The sequence below is a fragment of the Paramormyrops kingsleyae genome, chromosome 23, assembly GCF_048594095.1.
Source record: "Paramormyrops kingsleyae isolate MSU_618 chromosome 23, PKINGS_0.4, whole genome shotgun sequence".
Classification (NCBI taxonomy): Eukaryota; Metazoa; Chordata; class Actinopteri; order Osteoglossiformes; family Mormyridae; genus Paramormyrops; species Paramormyrops kingsleyae.
In genome coordinates, this window is record NC_132819.1 from 11,394,849 (window position 1) to 11,415,363 (window position 20,515).

At 46.1% G+C, this 20,515-nt stretch overlaps 1 protein-coding gene across 10 annotated transcripts in view; it reads left to right on the plus strand.

Annotated features, from left to right (window-relative positions):
* Nucleotides 1-556: 556 nt before the first annotated feature.
* LOC111839698 (protein 4.1-like) overlaps nucleotides 557-20,515 on the plus strand; it is a 36,231-nt gene continuing 16,272 nt past the window's right edge. For 6 of the 10 annotated variants that reach the window (XM_023803858.2, XM_023803859.2, XM_023803860.2 and 3 more), the window contains exons 1-14: nucleotides 5,613-5,771; nucleotides 8,848-9,197; nucleotides 9,327-9,548; nucleotides 9,723-9,827; nucleotides 11,644-11,686; nucleotides 12,040-12,112; nucleotides 12,230-12,448; nucleotides 12,821-12,908; nucleotides 13,509-13,661; nucleotides 14,181-14,278; nucleotides 16,639-16,814; nucleotides 18,216-18,302; nucleotides 18,500-18,784; nucleotides 19,646-19,881. In XM_023803858.2, coding sequence (XP_023659626.2) covers nucleotides 5,684-5,771; nucleotides 8,848-9,197; nucleotides 9,327-9,548; nucleotides 9,723-9,827; nucleotides 11,644-11,686; nucleotides 12,040-12,112; nucleotides 12,230-12,448; nucleotides 12,821-12,908; nucleotides 13,509-13,661; nucleotides 14,181-14,278; nucleotides 16,639-16,814; nucleotides 18,216-18,302; nucleotides 18,500-18,784; nucleotides 19,646-19,881 — 2,223 coding nt within the window. In that variant the 5' untranslated portion in view covers nucleotides 5,613-5,683. Of the gene's footprint in view, nucleotides 678-3,622; nucleotides 3,871-5,612; nucleotides 5,772-8,847; nucleotides 9,198-9,326; nucleotides 9,549-9,722; nucleotides 9,828-11,643; nucleotides 11,687-12,039; nucleotides 12,113-12,229; nucleotides 12,449-12,820; nucleotides 12,909-13,508; nucleotides 13,662-14,180; nucleotides 14,279-16,638; nucleotides 16,815-18,215; nucleotides 18,303-18,499; nucleotides 18,785-19,645; nucleotides 19,882-20,515 lie in introns of those variants that run through there. The other 4 variants (XM_023803865.2, XM_023803867.2, XM_023803863.2 and 1 more) reach the window with 3 other exon arrangements.

Consider the following 20,515-nt stretch of genomic DNA (forward strand, 5'->3'; position numbering starts at 1 on the left):
ATTCCCATGATTTTATACAGCAGAATACGGTAGCCGCTACTACACAGACACGCCGCCATTTGTTGTCCATCTACGACACAGTAGCAGCTCCCCTGGCTCGAATGCAAGCAAAAGCTCTTCCCCAGATGGAGGTGTATGTTGACGTCAGAAGCTGAATTTGGTTTCTCGAATATTCAAAGCCTTTTATAAAGCGGACATGCATAATCACATAAAACATATGCGTTAACGGGATAGTGTAATGCGCAGTGTAATTTAAATACATGCGTATATGACCATATTCGATATATCACTCATCGCTCATTTAGATGCATTTTACCATAACAATCGGATTTAAAAAAAAACACGCATATATACTAAAATATATGCAATTTCTATAGCACGTCTTACATAATATGCTATAGCCCGGCATAATGAGTGCTTACACCTGCTAGCCCTCTTCACTACGGCCAGACAGCGGGACTCGCGTGTCTTGCTCCAATAGCCTTCTGAGGGCGGGGGGGGGCGGAGAAGCTCTTCTCTGTGATATGGGCAGGGGGGGAAGCCGCTCCGTGACGTTTCATTTTTTTTTTCCAGTGCGAGGAAGGCCGTGTCCGAAAAAACTGCAGAATGCCTCAAAGTGGCAAATTACGGTAAATGATAACGAGCTAGAACTGGAGGCAGCTCTTAAAGACTATAAGGTAAACAACATGATGTATGAATAAATTTTGTAGTCACATATTTAGATATATTTTCATTTGAAATTTCATATATGATATTTAATATTTTCGGATCCGTGTGTGTGTAATATATGTGCACACACATATATTACACACGCGTAAACCCACGGATAAACATTTGCATGACATGCTCACACTCTGACTCTGTTCGGTCACTCAGTGCGGTCAAGTTTTAATGTTTCCTTGCGTTCCCGTTTTGTCCAAGTGTTTCATTGTCGTCCGGGTTGATCAGATCTTTCTTTTCACTTAAACGGGCACCGCCGCCCGTAAACAGCGCGGCGCACTCAGGCGCGCCCAGTTAGAAGCGGGTCGGTGCGGGACGGCAGCTCCACGGTGACAGCCGGCAGCCAGAACATCGCGTCTTTGACCGGGTAACATGCTGCCATTCTCGGTACGCTAGACCGAGAACAGATATTGTCAAAATAAATACGAAGAGAAAAACAACGTACGGTGTTAGTATAAAAAAAATCTGGGTTATCGTTTTATTGTGTACGCCATCCATACTGGTTATAATGTTACTCTGTAAACAGCCTGTCCGTGCGAAAGCAGCGCTGTTGCCAGATCCCTGCTGCATTCGTGCCCGTGTCAGCTTGCGCGCACCCTGACGGATCCCGATCAGAGATCAAGCAAACTAGAAGTGCTGCGCCCAACTGTCCTTATTCCTTCCGTGCAGGAATGCAGCGGGATATTGTTGCTCCCGGACGTTCATTTGGTGGAGGCTGTCAGGAGTGATGAAACCTTCTTTCTGCGGCGTGCTTTTTGTTACCATCCACGATTTACTTTCAGCCGTGATGCCTTTTCTTTCTGCACCGTTTTTCATATTATGCCTTCTGGACACCGATATGTGGTCTTTGCGACATAATCTCGGAAATATTTGGACATCTAAGGTGGCGTCCATCTAAGGTGCATTAGCGTTTCCTCGGCTTTTGTTTGTATAGTTGATGGGACGTCCAGTCACCTTCACGCATATGGCTTAGACCTGTATATTCTGAGATTAGACCTGGGATCAATACAAGTTCAAACTGCAAGAGGGTACACATTGTTTTTCCTTGTAGTTTTTCCTTCAGTGTTACTTGGAATGTGATAGATTTCTAATTTGTTTTTGTCGTTTTAAAATATCAAAGTGCAGAATGATGGCTCAGTTCCTGTCCCAGCCTCTGTGTGCGTGGAGTTGAACATTCTCCACGTGTGCCAGTGTACTTTCTCAAAAGCTGCATCTTGTGTATGTGTACTGCTCTCTCCTACTGATGTGTCCTGCCTGGAACAGGCTGTTCAGGAAAAATGAATGAATGAAAATTAATAATGGAACACAATTAAACTATTTTCAACCATATAAAGCATTACAGGTATAAGGCTGACCTACCTGAATCCCATGTGATGCAATCACTATATCAGGAATTAGTTCATTTCTGTGGGATGGTTAACTGGATTATAAAGATGATTCTCTGTCGCAGTGGCTAATCCTACTGAATGCAGTTACATCCAGTTAATCATCACTCTACAGTTATGTCCAGTTTTGCTCTGCACAAATCGGTTTCGTTTGGCATGAATCATTGCACAGGGTTTGCCCCCTCGCAGCACGCAGCATTAACAGGTGCATGGCCAGCATCTGTCCTTAGCCTTTCCGCGAGGCTGTGCATTCGCACAAACGTACTGGTCCATTAACTCGTGAGAACGAGCCTGGGAGGTAAGCGGGAGCAGTGCCGACGGAAGAGCTTTGAAATATGTCACGGAAATGAAGCCTATCTTTAGCGCTATCAGAGGAGACTTCACTCCCGAGGATAGAGAAAACTGAACTTATGTGATGGGGAAAACAGGCAGATTAGACACAAAAACTGGCGAAGCAGAAGGAGGCGGCTGATTCAGAGGCACACGTTTAGAAATATTATTTTAATGTGTGATGTATATTTTTATATTTGCCAACATGTGTTATGAATCAGTAATACTTGAATACAAAGGTTTGTACGGCGGTGCAGTGGGCGGCACTGCGGCCTCACACCTTCTGAATTATGGGATTGATATCCTCCCCCGACTGTCGGAGGCCACATGTTCCCCACCACGCACAGTCCAAAAAGATGCAATTAGGCAAGCTGATGTCTCAGATACCCTTAATGTGTAGCTGTGTGTGAGAGTGTGTGTTATGCAGTGACCTGGCATCGCATCCTGCCCCCTGATTCATTTCCTAAGCTCTCTTGGATAGACTCTAGGCTGACTGGCATCCTGCAAAATCAGTAACGAAAGATGGAAGAATGAATTTATGTATGAGTAGGTCAGCATTATTACCTCACGTATTTAAGTCCTGCCCCATCGCCATGTTTATAGGATTTACAAGCCCCCTCTTTGATTGTGTGGGTTTCCATTCAGTTCTCTGCTTTGCTTGCATAATAAAGACACACTGCTCAGGTATTTGATCCAGAGTCTCAGGTTTGTGCTTCCACTCTGCTAAATTTACTGCTCTGGACCTTGGAAACACTGGATGGATTATTTTGGAAGACATACACAGTGTTTTTTGTGTTTGCCTATTTACTATATTTATATTTGTTTTATACACTATTTAAAAATTTAAATCCATTGTTATTGCAGAGAATGTATATGGAAGTACTTTGGAGATACAATGACATAAGAAGCAGGCTTTCATGAGAACAGTTGAGTTATTTTTATGATTAATCTGCGTGGGCAGTAAACTGTTTTAACATATTACAGTGGTGTATAAACTGCACGGATTAAGCATATGAGGTTTGTGCAGGTGCCCTGTGCATATACCTGGATGGATATGTATGTATTGGCATCTAAATCATTATTTTATCATGCTTGTATGTGTGCTTTATATCCCTTTATTTATATATATAATGTGTGTGTGTTTTAATACATGTACTGTATGTGTATATATTTTTATCATGATCCATGTGTATTTTTGTGTTATATAATATATGTATAATATATACGGGTGCAAACATATATCCGTGTACAATATATGTGTGTGCGACGCCGTACACAACGTGTGATTTCGTGTCATGTGTAAGCTATGTATTTGACTGTATGTTGTCCTTTTGACGGTGTTTCGTGCCTCTCTTTCTTTCCCGGTATGCTGTGCCTCTCCGTGTCCTGGATTGGCTGTTGATATTCTGAACCACGCTCTATGTGGTGATATCTGGTGAGTATGCCAGGTTAATTTTGTGTTTTGCATTCTGCCCTCTGCTGGTCGAACCAGTAAATAATTTTCTCTTAGCACTGGTCACAAAGTCATGCTTTTTTCCAGATAATAACATATTGCTTAAAGCCGACTTTTCATGGAGTGTTCATTGATTTTAGGCTAGAACTGATAAGAAAGACTACAAAAATTGTCAGCACATACTTGATTTGTGAAAGATTTTTGAATGAACTAAAGACATCATTGTTTTAAATATGCTCCTCCTTTTATACCAGACATATCGTTGCTTGCGAAGATACAGTGGGAATAATGCACATTTCACACGATTTTTACCATAGCAGTTCCCTGAACAACCACTAGGTGGCAGCATATTGCCCCATATGGAAAAGGGGTGGAGAGGTGGCTGCTGGCTCCAGATGGGGATTATGCAGGAACATGCAGCATGCAGACTGGCCAGAGAACAGCCCTGGAGACAGGAGCTGTGCTGAAAAATAGAACACAAAAATAAAATGGAAAAAATAAACAGGAAGCTGATGCAGCTGCCCACTAGGGGGTCTTATTATAGTGAGAACAAACCACTGGTTTCACCCAGTGTATCAAAGGACTGTTCCAGCCAAAGGGTAAATCACCTTTAAATGCACTCGGTTTTCTTAATGGGAACGCAATAGGAACACAAAGGAGACCCCTTCTGAATACTTGTTGTTTGCTCTGTGTTTTGTTAAGGTGAATACGAGGCAGACAGTGTGTCCCGATAACTACAACAATCACAGACTATTGAGACCAATGAAACTCCCTTCTAAACACAGGAACTGCTGTTGGACCCATGAGCTATGTACTGGAGTTTAAATAAATTTTGACTTAATAAAAGCATATAAACATAGATAACGGTACATGATAAATTAAAACTAATAATTATTGCTCTATATTTAAATTATGCTGTACTTTGGATTACTCAAAATATACAGTCCTGTGATTTCGGGGAATATATTGAGCCTAAATATAGAGGAAACAGTAGTCACCTATCATGACCCTGTCTTTGATGAATGAATGGGTGGATGGACGGATAGACGAAAGTCATTTTCAGTCGTACAAGGGAGCTCTGAGCGGATGGCCAGCTTCTCAGAAAGCCCATCTTCATTGGGGATTTCTGGCTTTCATTTGTGTGCATGTGGCTGTAAAGTTATATAATCATCGTTATTACTTTTTACTGATTATTGTTTATTTAACCTTAACATTTTTCTCTTTTTAACGCCGGGGCGTGTCCTTCCTCGTGCGCTGTGTTCTCAGGTTTCCCCAAATTATTTTACAATTATTTATTATTTTCTAAATTTATTTTTAGTTATTACCAGGGGGCAATGTTTATATTTAACCGGAATATAAATGAAAGCGAACAGCAAAATTCTGAATGAGCGACACGAGGCAGTGGTTTATCGTTAATATTTTACTAGAATTAAATTGGCTGACTAGAGAATTTGGAATTTCCATTAAGATACACTACTCGTTATTATGTACGATGATCGTAGGGATTCTATGTAAAATGTTGACGACGTTGTTTTGTTTTATTGTCATATATGCAAAGCAGTTTAAAGGCCCTTGTTCGGGCAGCGACAGTCTTAGCGGTTGCCATCGAACAACGGCTATCTTTACGGTGATTGGACGACCTCTGTAACTGAACCTTTCCCATTGGACAGTTTCTGAAACAACTTTGCTTATTGCATTAGTAGCTCCACCTTTTTACGAGAACCGTAGCATCAGTTTATAAAGAGGAACGGATAAAAACACGCATGTTATTTTTAAACACCGTTGTATCCAGTGTATGAATGAATTGCTGATCATAAATATTTATTTTCTGGTGGACTTGCTTTGTTTTCCTTCATCGAAGGCAAAGAGGATTGGAGAAAAAGGTAATTGCAACGCAAAGGCATTGTGCTTCATTGATTTATTGTGTATTGTGGTGTGTTGATCTCAAATTTGTATAGACTTTTTTTCGTACGTTCGGCGCCATTTTCGTACCGTTTAAATGCCCGCCTGCCAGTTTCTATTCAGTGTTTCAGTGGGTGCATTAAAATATGACAATCGCATAATATGCTGTAAAGTAAATAGACTTGAAACGGGTTAATGAGTAGTTGTGGTGATGAAAGGCTAGCTGGATGGTGGATGGGGGTGGCGTGAAACATGTAATAAACGCAAAATAAAACGAGATGTTACCGACAGATATTGTTTTAACCTCAGATTTATTTTAATATGACTGTAGGAGGGGTTGTTCTGCAACTGAATATGGGTGTGAACATTGTTTCACTGAGATTTAATATATACAATAAATGCAATCAAATACCTTAAACCTACTGTAATAATGTAAGTTGAAAATATTGCGATCTCAATCTTAAAATCATATGTTGCGTAATGAGTTGCAGTTGATTTCCGACAATGGTGCGTTTAAGCTGCACGGTGTAGTACGGCTGGCAGTATAGGGACATTGGCAGCCACATGTACGGGATGTCTCTATTTTAATTGCAGCCACACTGATTTACAGCACAGCGGCTTATGCATGTAAACAAAGCGTATAGTTTGAGCCCCGGGGACGGGGGCAGGGGCGGGGGGCGGCGGGGCTGTGTGCGCTGCCCGGTGCGGCTCAGTGAAGTTCCACTTACCTCGGGAGTTAGATCGACATCCTTAACATGATTTGAGTCTCTTGGGTCCTTTCTTGGACATTTACTTAACTGCTGCTTTCATTCTTTTTCGCAGAATCTGAGTATGACGTGTAGTATTATAGTAAACGCTGACAGGTTTAATAATCTGCCTGTAATAAACTGGTCATCAATCATTAATATGCATATATGTTTGTATATTATATACAATATATAAACTATGCGTATGTATATATGTGTGCAAGGTTTATATTTTCCTCTGTACTTATTCTTAATGTCCTAATGTCTTAATGTCGTCAATATTACTGTTTGTGACTCAGTGCCATTCTTTGACAAAAGTTTTTAAATGCACACACCTTCTTTGTCATGTGGTCAAATTTATGTTTTTACAATCATTGGTGATGCAGTGCATCCTAAGAGCAGGAGTAGAACTAGGGGCCTGGCTCTGATAAACTGGACAAGCATGTAGAATGTATTAAACTGAGCATGTTATCTAATTTCCCTGGTGAAGATGATGGTGATGAAACTAGATTAAATGGCTTTGCTTGCAAACACGTTGAGGCATGACTCCAGTGGAGCTGGTGAGAGCTGATGTCAGGAAGCAGGTCTCTTCCCCGGAGGGGGGAGCTGACTGTCGCACTTTCCTGTTTGTTTACGGCTCCTTAGTCCTCTGCATCCTCTGCGGCCTGCCTGTCAGTGTCCTAACCTGGCCAGTGACAGACACCACCAGGTGAGCGGTCAGAACGGGACAGCAAAGGACAAATTGAGGAGATGAGCTTCCAGCCACAGTCAATAGACGTATAGTGCGTTTAGAAATGTGCACGTGTGTTTGTGTGGTGGATTAAGAGACTGGGGTTGAGTGCCGTATGCAGAGGTGGGGGGGGGGGGGTTATTGTTGGAGAGGCTGATGAAAGTGCACAGCTGCACACACTGACCACCACATCGGTATCTGGGAAGCTCTAATCCCGTGCTGGGATTATCTCAAAGCAGCTTTGCCCTGAGGTTTGATTTTGGTAAACGGTTATGAAGAAGGAAGCCTTTTGGGATTTAAATGAGTTTCCATGTGCTCATGCGAGTGCCTTTGGGGCAGTATTTGCACTCCTGTGGATGCTGTGGCCAGGAACAGGATGGTCAGACAGCCAATCGCATCACAGGATACACCAGTTGCGGTGGGTTGATAGGATGTGATTTCTGCTGTGTTCTGCACCTGTTGGATGTGCCTGATTCAATGAAGTTGGTCAGCCTCATGCCTAAGACGTAGCTGACCCTCCTCTGCCTCTGTGTCTCTCTATACAAAGCATCCTGCCTCTAACTAATCGATTACGCACAGACTGGCTTGGCTGCTCTCCCGGCATGCACCAGCAGACACAGCTGCGTATATGCGCTTGCTCTTCTGTGCAGAGCCGCAAGTCTGCACTCTAAATAACACCAAGCGGTGCTGAAGTCCAGCTCTCGCTGGAACCGAAGCCCGAGCGAGTTTATCGGAGATGAGTTCTTTAAGCCAGTTTGCAGAGAAAACCATGAACATAATGTGACCTCAGAGAAGGGGGAATGATAAGAGACAGCATAAGTTTGAGGCTGTGCGGGTGGGGGTCCCTGCAGAGGGTGCCGGTGGGTGTGTACTTACAGGTGAAGGTCTTTGTTTAGAGTTCTACAGTGTTTTGTGTAAAGGGGCAGATTTCAGGAGTGTTAGCACTCTAAGAGTCTGTTGTAGGTGATCATATCTGCCTGTGATGTAATTGAAAGCATGGAAACACTTCTTGCTTCTCGTTAATTAAAATTAATGTGGTCCCAGAAGGGTCAGTCAGACAGTCCATGCAGGCTTCAGAGGAGCTGCTCGCCGCAGGATTTGGATGCTTTATGTCTGCACCTCCCCCATTCATTCCCAGGAAGCCTCTTCCGCTGTCGAGGCAACAGATGCTTCCAGCACCTGGGCAGGAGAGCAGATTAAAGGCAGCGATGTAAATGAGTGGTGCAGCTGTAGCATGTGCTGTTGCCCCCAAAGGGAAGGCCGTGGCTCATTTCAGGGGTGAGAACATTCGGATCTCTGCGGTGTTAGGGTTCCAGAATGTTCCAGGTTGTGATTCCGCTTTGTCTGCAAAAACAAAGCTATTAAGAAATCAATGGGAAATATAATAGGTAAGTTTCACTGAATCAGCGTAACAGGCTCATAATCAGTCAGCCTCCCAAAATGGACTCTAAGGTGCCAAGTTCTAGTGCTCCAAATGGGTTCCACTGAATGGTCCCCACTTTCTTCTGCAATGGTGCCCAGGTTCTGCCTGTACTGCTGTGTTTCCGTTTTCACCTCACTGTGGTCCCTCCCCTCCTGCAGTGGTCGCCATGACGACAGACGAGGCCGAGAGGCAGCAGCGTAGGAACGTTCGCCCCAGTCCAGATCAGGATCGGGGCCCCGGCGGGCCCCCGGATCAGCAGGACCAGTCGTCCCCGGAGGACCAGGTGCCGAGACCTCGCACGCGCGGCTCAGGGGGGCGCGGACTCTCTCGCCTCTTTTCCTCCTTCCGGAAGCAACGGTCACAGTGTTCTGAGGAGGAGCGAAACAGGCCAGGGGAGCAGTGGGAGACGAAGGAGCTGAAGGCCCCCATCGCAGACCCAGAGCCGGAGCTCCGAGCAGAGGAGGACACCGCTCTCGACCTGCAGTCACTCAGCAGTGCAGAGATACAGGTGACTGGGGATTGCCTAGTTTTGGCATTTTAGTTGGCATACTGGGAAAAGAATGTGACATCGCAGCAGGTGATGCGAACACTTGTTTTACGACGTGTGTGTGTCTATATGTGTGTGTGCACGTTCTAGCTGGTCCACGGGGACCAGAAAGAAGACCAAGACACGGAGAAAGACTCTCTGGAGGAGGAGGAGGCCGGGAGGGGGTGTCAGGAGGACGAGGACGGGGAAGGAGGCCTCCAGGATCAAGAAAGGAAGGAGGGATCCAAGACACGGAAAGCTGGCCGCCAAGCGCACAACATGCACTGCAAGGTCACCCTGCTCGACGACACTCAGTACGAGTGTGAGCTGGAGGTAGGCAGACTGTCCGAGAAGCTCATAGCACGTGTGTCTGTCTGTGTGTCTGTGTGTGTGTGTCTGTCTCTGTGTGCTTGTGTGTGTGTTTAATAGGGCTTTGGCAGGCCTCGGCCCACTAAGAGAGTGCAGATATTCTCTGTCTAAATTCCTCCTTCCTGTTTTTCCTTTCAGAAACACAGCAGAGGGCAGGATCTCTTCATGAAGGTGTGTGACCACATGAATCTGCTGGAGAAGGATTACTATGGGCTGGCGTTCTGGGAGTCACCCACCACGAAGGTATCGTATGCATTTAACAGTAAAAAAAATGAAAGATCGGCAAAATATATTTGATAATACAGGTGTTAAGAAACTCTCCTTTACTGGGAGCTGGGAGGAGCAAAAACATGGAGTAACTGCAGGTCCCCGAAGCCCGCGTTGGGATACGCTGCACTAAGTGAACAGAAGGATCTTGATTGGCTCTCCAAGTCTGGGTTGTTCGAAGGCGTGTCTCTGTGCTGGCTGCCCTTATTGGCTGCAGACTAAACAGCCACTCACTATTCAATGCACCACACTGCCCCCAGACAAACTCTCCAGGTTGCTGTCCTTTTAAAGTCGCGTCTATAATTACTGCGACCAGTCAGCAGCGTATTGTCGATGTCGCTCCCAGGGCTGTCTTGACGTGGCTCCAGAGGGCAAGGTGAAACTGAGCCGTTCCACAGCTCAGGCGCTAACGATCTCCTGTGCTCACTCGCAGTACAGCTGTGCTACACACTTACTAAATTGATTTTTATCTCTTTATTGGTTCCATTTAGCAAAGTCTTTAGTCCTGTCCAAACTCATATGCATTTAGGGTGACATAGAAACCCTACTGCTGCTCTTTCCATCATCCTGCATTTTGTGATGGGTGTCCTTCCATGGTGCAAAGACATCCATTTAGGATGATTGGTGTCTCTAAATTGCTTGTAGCATGTGATTGTCTATGACTGGGTGCATGTGCCCTGCGATGGGCTGGCATCCTGCCCAGGGTGTACTCCTGTCTTGTGAGGTATGCTTCCTGTAATTCTCTCTAGGGTAAGTGTTTGGGAGATGGATGTATTTTGCGGTCATCAGTATTGCTAAATTCCCTTCCTGTTTAGTTATTCAAATCACCATCATTTCCGCTGAACGTTACGACTGGTCCCCTGCTAGTCCAACCTAATATTAATGCGGGGAATAGGGGGGTGTGTCAGGAACAGCACTGCTCCCCTCTAAAGCTCCGAAGCAATTTGTTCCTCCTGAAGCTCCCCTCTGTGGCTCTGAAGCATTGCAGTGTTCCTCCAGGACCCAAAGACGTGTTAAAAATGGCCCGTGATCTCTGAAGACAGGCGGGCTGGAAATAGTTGATGAGTTGTTATATTTGAGATAATGAGAGCAGATCAGCAGAGGTGTGATGTGTTTCAGAAACACAGGGGAGCTGAGGGGAGCCAAAGGTCACCGCTTTGGTCTTTTGAGGGTTAGTGGTTATAGTTTTAGGGCTTGAGGGAGTCATCGCTGATTGTCTGCTCACGTCCTACGATGTAGGTTATTTTTACCAGTCACTCACATTCCTATATTCAGATGGTGCTGGCCTGGTATCTCACTGATTTGCTGTCCACAGGTGTGTGTGTGTGTGTGTGTGTGTGTGTGTGTGTGTGGATTATGTTTATATTACATTGTGGGGACCAAATGTTCCACACAATGTAATAGAAACCTGTTATTTTGACGTTGAGAGGACCATTTTTCAGGTCCCCACAAAGATCTGTGAATGCATTCAAAAAACTAAAAATGCCTCGTATTTTGTTTGTTTACTTATGGTTAAGGTTAGGGCTGGGTAGGGATTAAGGTCATCATGCTGGGATTAGAGTTTCCTCCATAGAAATGAATGGTGAGTCCCCACAAACATATAATGAGAAACGTGTGTGTGTGTCTTGATATTGCACTTTGGGGCTAGGCATCTCTTTGGAACAATACTGTATAACTCACATTGAGTCATGGAGATTTTTCTTTTTTCTGCATGAGGTATTAATAAACAAACCAGCAAATATTTAGCTGTCTGCATGTTTCAAGCTCTTTGGTGTTTTTCTTTCTTCATCAGACCTGGCTGGACTTCGCTAAGGAGATACGCAAACAGACGCAAGGTTAGTGCCCTTTCATCATCAAGCTCCATGCCTGAATTTCAAAGGAAGCTGGCTGTCTCCCAGTGCGATGTTTTATGGGAAGTTTGTCCTAGAACAATTGAAGCATCTTTCGTAATGACCGCAGTGACAGATGTTCTATCGAGTTCTGAACGTGAACATCACCAGAGATGTAGCACTGTGTCCAGGGCACTGGCCTTAGCTGTAGGAGCTGAAGTCCAGAGATGTAGGTAGTTAGCTATCACTTAGGCTGCTGTCTGCTGGAATTAATGTGGCCAGTCAATTGTGACAAGTTGTGTTCAGTCAGTCGCACGTAGCATCATGAGGAAGATCACACACTATGGTTTTTCCCTCAGGAATTTGTGAGTTTACCTTCAATGTGAAGTTTTATCCACCTGATCCAACTCAGCTGACGGAAGACATCACCAGGTAACACATCTAAGAGCTCAGTCCACCTGTGGCCCCCGTTGGAAGACGACCTCAGCTCTGAACTGTCCCACGCCAGCAGTGATCCTTGACCTTTGACCCAGAACCTCTTCCCCTCAGGTACTACCTGTGTCTGCAGCTACGCAAGGACATCTTTAGTGGCCGGCTGCCATGCTCCTTTGTGACACTGGCAGTGCTGGGCTCCTACGCGGTCCAGTCAGAGCTGGGTGAGTACGATCCGGACCTGCACGGCCCTGACTACACTCGGCAGGTGCGGCTTGCCCCGCGCCCCAGCAGGGAGCTGGAGGAGAAGGTGATGGAGCTACACCGCACCTACAAGTGAGCACCTCTGAAACCGTCCTGCAGCCCTGTGTTCACACACATGCACATCTGTACCTACGTAGGCTGCTTTACTGCTGAGCAGTGCTACATACACATGAAAGCTCACTTTCTCAGTGAAGATCTTTTACATCTGCATTAGTTGACCTTCCTGATTGCATCAGTATCTGTCTGTCAGCCCATTTTGTGTGTCTCTTTGTACACATCCTTTTCTGTCCGTCTGGCTGCTTCAGTGTGTCTCTCAGACTACCTATACGTCTGTCTTCCTGCTCACTGGATGTCTGCAAACCTCTCTGTCTTATTAACTGTCTTCCTGACCAGCTGACTGTGCATCAGTCTTCTTCACTAACTTCACTTCCTGTCTGTCTGCAGGTCAATGATCCCGTCACAGGCTGACATCATGTTTTTGGAAAATGCTAAGAAACTATCTATGTATGGACTGGACTTCCATCCAGCTAAGGTAGGGGCCATGATGGATGTCCGTAACGGGTAGGAAGGTTCAGCTGAGGGGAGGGAGTAGCCACTCAGTGTCAAGATCAGCTCTGTATCTACTTGGGTGGCCTGGTTCTTCATTGTAAGCCATGACTAGGGCCATGCTGGACAGTGCTTTTGTTCAATTTGGCACTTTAGAGCTTAGCGATAGTTAAAAGAATCATCATTATGTTATCTACACTCTAGTCAAATCCACTGAGATTATCGCTCAATGCATATTAAACAAGGAAACTGTCATTCAGAGGAGTTTGATGAACTCCAGAGTTGAAGTGCCTTGTTGTGTTTTGTAACCAAAATGGCAGAGCCATGAATTCAGCCTGACTTTTGTAAAGCTTCTATTTGGACAGGACATAGGGTTGAGTAGTAGAAACTAGGTCAATTTGTTTGCATAATGGCAGGGATTTAGATCAAAAGTGGAATTTGTTAATATCAGCTGTTGGTTGATGTTGCCCTCTAGTGGTACACATCTGTCATTGTGCCTCTTGTTTGATTTGGACAGTTACAGCCAGCGGTAGAGAGTGTTTAGTGGTTCATTGGTGAGTAATGCACAACTCTGCTTCCGTTTCAGGACCTTGAGGGTGTGGACATCATGCTGGGCGTCTGCTCCAGTGGCCTGATGGTCTACAAGGATAAGCTGCGAATCAACCGCTTCCCTTGGCCAAAAGTCCTTAAGATCTCTTACAAACGAAGCAACTTCTACATAAAAGTGCGGCCCTCTGAGGTATGTTGCCCTTTGCCATTCCACTATAAACAGAAGCAGAGCGTTTTAAGTAGTTCTGCTGCCTTATTTTACAATTTTCAGTTCTCCTGCATTTTAAATATCGTATTATTAGTATTATTTTGTTTGACTAGTACATTTTCATTTGTGTTAAAGCCATATTTGTATTATTTGCTCCTAAGCAGCATGGTGACTTTGTGGTCACCACTGTATCTTCACACCTCTGTGGTTTGTGGGTTTGAACCTCTTCCAGCTATATGCATGTAGAGTTTGCCTGTTCTCCCTGGCAATCGTGTTTCCCCCTCGTGTTTCCTGCTGTCCAAAGGCATGTCAGCCCCTCAAAACTGCATATCGCGTGTGCGTGTGTGGACCGGCACTGTTTCCTGCCTCTTACCTTACCCTTCCTAAGAGAGGCTCCAGACTCACTCTGACCCACTTCTGTATAAATGGTTATGGAACATGGATGAATTATTTAATTGGTAGAGTGGAAGACACTTTAACCTGAATGTATGTGTTTTTTAGCTAGAGCACTATGAGAGCACCATTGGCTTCAAGCTGCCCAACTGCAAAGCCTCTAAGAGGCTCTGGAAAGTGTGTGTGGAGCACCATACCTTCTTCAGGTACAAGGTCGTCTGCTACTTCCCCAGGGGTGTCTGTCATAAAATCAGCACCGATGCTGCATGTGACTATTTACTGTATGGGCTATCAGTGACCACGATTTGTATGGGCTGTCGTCGTCATCTCCATAATGATGATTTATACAGGCGGTCGGTGTCGTCTTTGTGATGATGATTTATACAGGTCGTCGGTGGGAGTGTAGTGGTACACATATTCGGTACGGATCTTTCGGTTCAGTACGCATATGTATAGAACAAATGCAGCAAATGCGGAACCTTTGTGCGGTTCTCCTGGGTAACATTTGGAAAGGGCCGGATGAAGCTGCGTCAGTACGCGTGCGCGTATGTCCTGACGTGAAGATGGAAGTTGTTAATGTGAATACAAGTTACAGCACAGGTATTTTTTTAAATACTGCATCATAATGGATATTTATTTTGTTATGCTTTGTATTTTTTGAGACAATATTTGTGTTGCACAAATCAGGTACAGTTAATTTTTTTTTATGTACACCTTTATGGATATTTATTTTATTTTTATTTGTTTGAGAGAATATTTATTTTGATTTACTTTCAAGTATATATGGCCCCCCAGCCAGCAAGGGCGGTGAATGGTCACAGTTTGGCAGAGATGTGATGAACATCATCCAAGTTACAGCAGAAGGAGATGCAGACCGCCGACTCCATACGATGACTGCCATCGTCAATGGCTATGTGGCAGAAAGATGCGGCCTTGTCAAGAGAGGAAATATCAAGCGCACTTACACCATGAACCACAGAGCAGTGGAGGTGGTGGAGTCACGCCTCAGGCAGAAGGAGCTGGTGGAGACGTTGGCCACCAGGAGAGCTGGCTTGGGCTTTTTCCCAAAGACCCAAGTAGGCAAGGCCCGAGGGAAGGAGAGACACCAGCTAATCCAGGAAGAGGTCTGAGCCGGCAGGGAGGAAGAGCGAGTGAGCAGAAGAGTGGGGCTCAGGCAGCAGGGGGCATGGACAAAGTGGGAGAGTATCCTACAGCGCAGAGTCACCTGGACAGATATCATGCAGGCAGACTTCCATCGTGTCCGTTTCCTTGTCCAGGCTGTATATGATGCCCTACCAAGCCCAGCCAACTTCTGTGTGGGGCAAGAGTGAGTCACCAGCATGCCAGCTATGCTCTGGAAGGGGATCCTTACAGCACCTGCTGAGTAGCTGTCCAAAGGCCCTTGCAGAAGGTTGCTACCGCTGGCGTCATGACCAAGTGCTGAAGGCGGTGGCAGAAAGCATATCCAATGCCATCATCCCTGGCAAACGCCATCTTTCCTTGAAGACAAGAATCGCCTTTGTCAAAGCTGGAGAGGAACCCTGTCGACAGCGAAGAACAAGGTCAGGTCTCCTACACACAGCCTCTGACTGGCAGCTGCAAGCCGACCTGGGGAAGCAGCTGGAGTTCCCTCAGCATATTGCTACGACATCACTCCGGCCAGATATAATCATCTCCGAGGCAACAAAACAGCTGATTGTGCTCGAACTCACAGTGCCCTGGGAAGAGCGGATGGATGAAGCAAATGAAAGAAAATGCACAAAGTACCAGGAGCTGGTGGAGACGTGCCGGGGAGGGGGCTGGTGGAGACGTGCCAGGGAGGGGGCTGGTGGAGATGTGCCGGGAAGGGGGCTGGAAGACTCACTGTGAGCCAATAGAGGGGGCTGTAGAGGTTTTGCAGGACACTCACTCTGCAAAGTCCTCAACCAACTGGGCCTAACAGGAGTGGCTAAGACGAGGGCCATCCGATCCATATGCGAAGCCGCAGAGAAGACCACAAGGTGGCTGTGGATGAAGAGGGCTGATCCATGGGCGGTTGCTGCTGGGACCCAAGCTGGGGTCTGATCAACCTCAGCTGGGTCGCCTGGGGGAGGGTGTCTGATGTTGAAAGACCTGAAACACCCAGTGACCCCAGGTTACATCACTGATGATGCGTCCCAGTGCATGCAGAAGATGTATCTTGTACATAGTTTTGTATTAGTGGGTTGCAGCAGTATTGACAGAGACTTTTTATTTAAGGAAGACAGTCATGCTTTGTTCAGTAAACCACTGTTTAATAAAGAGAAAGAAGCAATTTATGTTTTGTTTCTTTTAAACGCGCTGTACCGAAAATGTACCAAACCGTGACTTCAAAACCGAGGTACTTACCGAACCGTGATTTATGTGTACCATTACACCCCTAGTTGCTGGTGTCATCTCCGTGATGATGATTTGTATAGGCAGTCGGTGTCATCTCCGTGATGATTATTTGTACAGGCAGTCGGTGTCATCTCCATAATGATGATGTGTACGTGCTATAGGTGTCATCTCGTTGATGATGATTAGAATGGACTGTCTCTGTCTACAGACTCTCTTCTACAGAAGCAGCCACCACACCCCGGAGGTTCCTGGCCTTGGGCTCCAAGTTTCGTTACAGTGGGCGAACCCAGGCCCAGACACGTCAGGCTAGCTCCATGATTGACAGGCCTGCCCCCCTATTCCAGCGCTCTGCAAGCAAGAGGGCATCACGCAGCCTTGACGAAGGTATGCATGTTTGTGCTGATGAAAAAATGATGCTTCTAGAATCTGACCAATTTCAACTAAACCCTGACTGCACGGAACGCCCAAAAGAGAGCACAGTTTGGGACAGGATAATAAGCTGTGTGACTGGGACTGGACGGTGACTGTCAGGCACCGGGGATGGACAGGATCAGCACGACCTATACATAAAGAAAATAAACAGGAAAAACAGGAAATAAGACTGTTTGTTCTGGAGGAGAAGGATTTAAAACCCAAAACAGACCGAAAATGTTTTTGAGAAAGCTTTTGTTCTGGTATTTGCTTGTAAAGTAAGCTTAGCGTTTCTGTATGTGAAATGTTACATTTTACTGCCTGGCCAGCCAGCCTGAGCTTCTGACAGCTCAACACGTTTCTAACCATCCATCTTCCATGCTTGTCTAGTAGAGGGTATGGGGCTGCTGCCTTCCTTCACATGTAATCCTTATATTTTTGCATCCACTGACACTTCTTTGCATTTTATTGACGGCTCGATATCCTTCTTCCCTTTTCTCATGCTTATGATTGTTCTTCAGCGTTGCACTCGCAGGTACTTTTGCTCCACTGTGGGTCTGGTCTTTCTGCCAGTCTCTCAGAGACACTTGTCTTTCGCATTGTGGGATCACAGAAAACCCCCATCTGCCACCATCTCTCTGTCACATTCACAGCGGTGCTCTGTCCAGTGCTTTGTTCTACATGTGACTCCCACCTTATGTCACAGATAAGTGCAGCGCAGTGTCACGGTTCTGTACATGTCCTGCGTTGTTGAGCTGTGAAGAGGCCCAGCAAGACGGAGCTCAGCACGGCCCTCTTACAATGATCTCAGCTCCTCGGACAAGACTAAGCTGTCACTCACCCTCCTTCAATGCTTCAATACTCAGCTTGAAACACCTAGAAAACAACTGTTCAGCTTATTCAAAATTTTATGCGTGTATTTTAGGTTAGTTTGGGTGTGAATGAACCCCAAGTGCTGCTCACCAGTCTTTAGTCTTCCTCTTCATTCCTTTCTCAGCTATACATTTTAATGTGTTTTTCTCAAATGTCCGTCAAGCACAAACCTTATGCAGTAGATAAGAGGACAAAATAGATAATGCACCAGATAAGGACCAAACCCTTTGTTTGTGTTTGATGGAATGTCATCACAGCTCCCCCCGGTGACAAGTGACAGCTCCCCGGGTGAATAGGCGTATGCAGTCGGATGGGAATGCTTAAGAAGCTTCTCTCTGTAGTTGACGATTGGAGTGCAGCTCGTTCCTGGAGCAGCAGCCTGGTGGGTCCCTGTGACCCATGGTGTTCATGGCACTGCCCTTGGTGGAACTGAACAGCGTGAGACCAGTGGGGGGGGCTACGAGAGGGATGTCAGGGAAATGACTCGTCTGAAATTGGCAGGGCAGCTGCAGACGCAGGCAAAGAAGGAGGACAATTGGTTTGAACTGCTGGACCGTGCCCCCATAAAGACCGCCCCGCCCCCTCCAGGTATGGCCCCCTCAAATAAGCAGAACACCACTAACATCTTGAGCTGTCTGGCACGCTCAGCTGCTCAGTGTGTGTGACTTTATTGCCAGTGGCTTCATCAGTGAGCTGTGACACCCTTTAGAGGGCCTTCCTGCCTCCTGAAGTCATGTGTCCGGTTAGGGTGCTTTGGTAACTTGTGGTCACTCTGTTTTCATCAGTGGGGTCTCTTGGTGTGCAGCCGGGGGTCTTCTCCTCTGCCCAGGTAAGGCTAAGGAGAGTGGAACGCCACCCATACAAACGGGTTGGCTGGGTGATGGGCGACCCAGAAGCAGTACCCACGTTAGACCCCGCATTCCGGCTGGAGGAGTCCACACAGGAACTGCAGGATCAGGTGGAGGTGCCGAGGATGACACAGTCAGTCGCTGACTGGATGCTTACGTTGCCAAACCTCAGAGAATCAGAAGACTGGTTTATTTTGCTGGACTACATCCTCCAAAGTCCAGGTAGATTGCTAACCACCATGTCGAGCAAAGCTTTGCTAATGGCTAACAAGGCAGTAGTGACCCACTAAGTGCCATTTGCAGTAGCAACTATAAACACTGTTTTGAGCAGTGTGAGACTCTATACCATGTTGAGCAGTGGATTGCTAGCTGCTGTGATGAGCAGTGATCCGGTAAACATCATGCTGAGCGGAGTGTTGGTAACGACACTATAGAGGAGCAGATGCTAAATGCTATGTTGAGCAGTGATCCGTTAACCGTCATGTTGGTTAGTCCGTCCCTCTCTGGCATTTGGAACCATGAACCACGATGTGGACCAACAGACACTGAGTACTGTGATGACCAGCACGACGTTGATGGCTAAACGGAGTAGCTTTCTGCTAATCGCCACGCACAGCGGCAGCCTGATAGCCATTTTGTGAAGCAGCATGATGCTAACCGCTAAAACCATCTGCAGCCTCCCAGCTTGACCACAATGCTTTTTGAGCTCCTTGAAAAATCAAAGACAAACTTCTTCCTGCAGAGGGGGAAAAATGGCTTGTTTTGAAATATGGGCCTGGCTACAGCAGCTTGTGGTGCGGGAGTGGGTCGCTTTGGGGCTGTGACTCACATGGGGGCCTTCGTCTGATTCTGCGCATCCTATAGCTCAAAGAGGTCCTGCGAGCAGGACGCTTCCACCTCTACGTCCCTGCTCTCTGCAGCTCTGCGGCAGGATGATTCATTTACACTATTGGAACCTCCCCTGATGGGGGACCCCCTTGTGTCCATTTGTAGAACTACACTGTAATATCATACATCATATATCATACTACGTGCTGTGTAGCTTCAATCTCTGACCCCTGGGCCTTGATCTCTGACCTACAGCAGTGGTGAAGACTCCAGATCGGAATGCCCGTCCTGTCAGCGCCCCCATCATGTCTCCAGTGTCGCCAGTCTCCCTTGGGGAGAAAGCCACGTCGCCGTCAACCCCACGTGCTGATCACTGGGTAGCTCCTACCCCCAGCCGTCGCCCCAACCGCCTGGAGGACAGACGGGCAGAGATGAGGAAGGGATACCACACGGCAGAGTCCCCCAAAGCAGAGCTGCTGCGAGAGGCCAAGGTACCATAATGCACAAGTACCCACACCTACACTCATTATACAGTACAGTGGGACCCCCAAATCCGCAGTTTCAGTTACCTGTGGGTTACCACAGTGTGAAAAACGCGTGCCAAGCAAGTACAGGGTGCAAGCCAGTGAGTCCCCACATTAGGATAGATATTTTTTAACGAATAGAATTTTCTCGTTATAGGGTCATGTACAGGTACATGATACAAAATTTTTCATTGCAAAATGTGTAACAATAGCCTGTGGTTTTTCATTGCTCCTTTGTCCGTTGAGGGGTATAAAAAGCATGATTTTCATTGCTCTATTATCCCTTGATACATGATATTTTTTCATTCCGCTATCATCTCTTCAGAATTAGGCTAAAAGGTCAGAATCCCTTCCTTCCTAGAGAGAGAGTACAGTGCTGTATAATAATGTACCTTATTATTACTGTATTTAATGTTGATAACGTCCTACTGTGTATAATTTATCAGTTGAAGATTATCGTATATATGCACATGAAAACCACATTATATGTGGCGTTTGCGGATGGTTCGCTATTTTCCGCAGTTTTTGCCATCTGCAATAGGTCTTGGAACATATGACCCATAGGTACAGGGCTGTACTGTGCACCACAACACAAAACCAA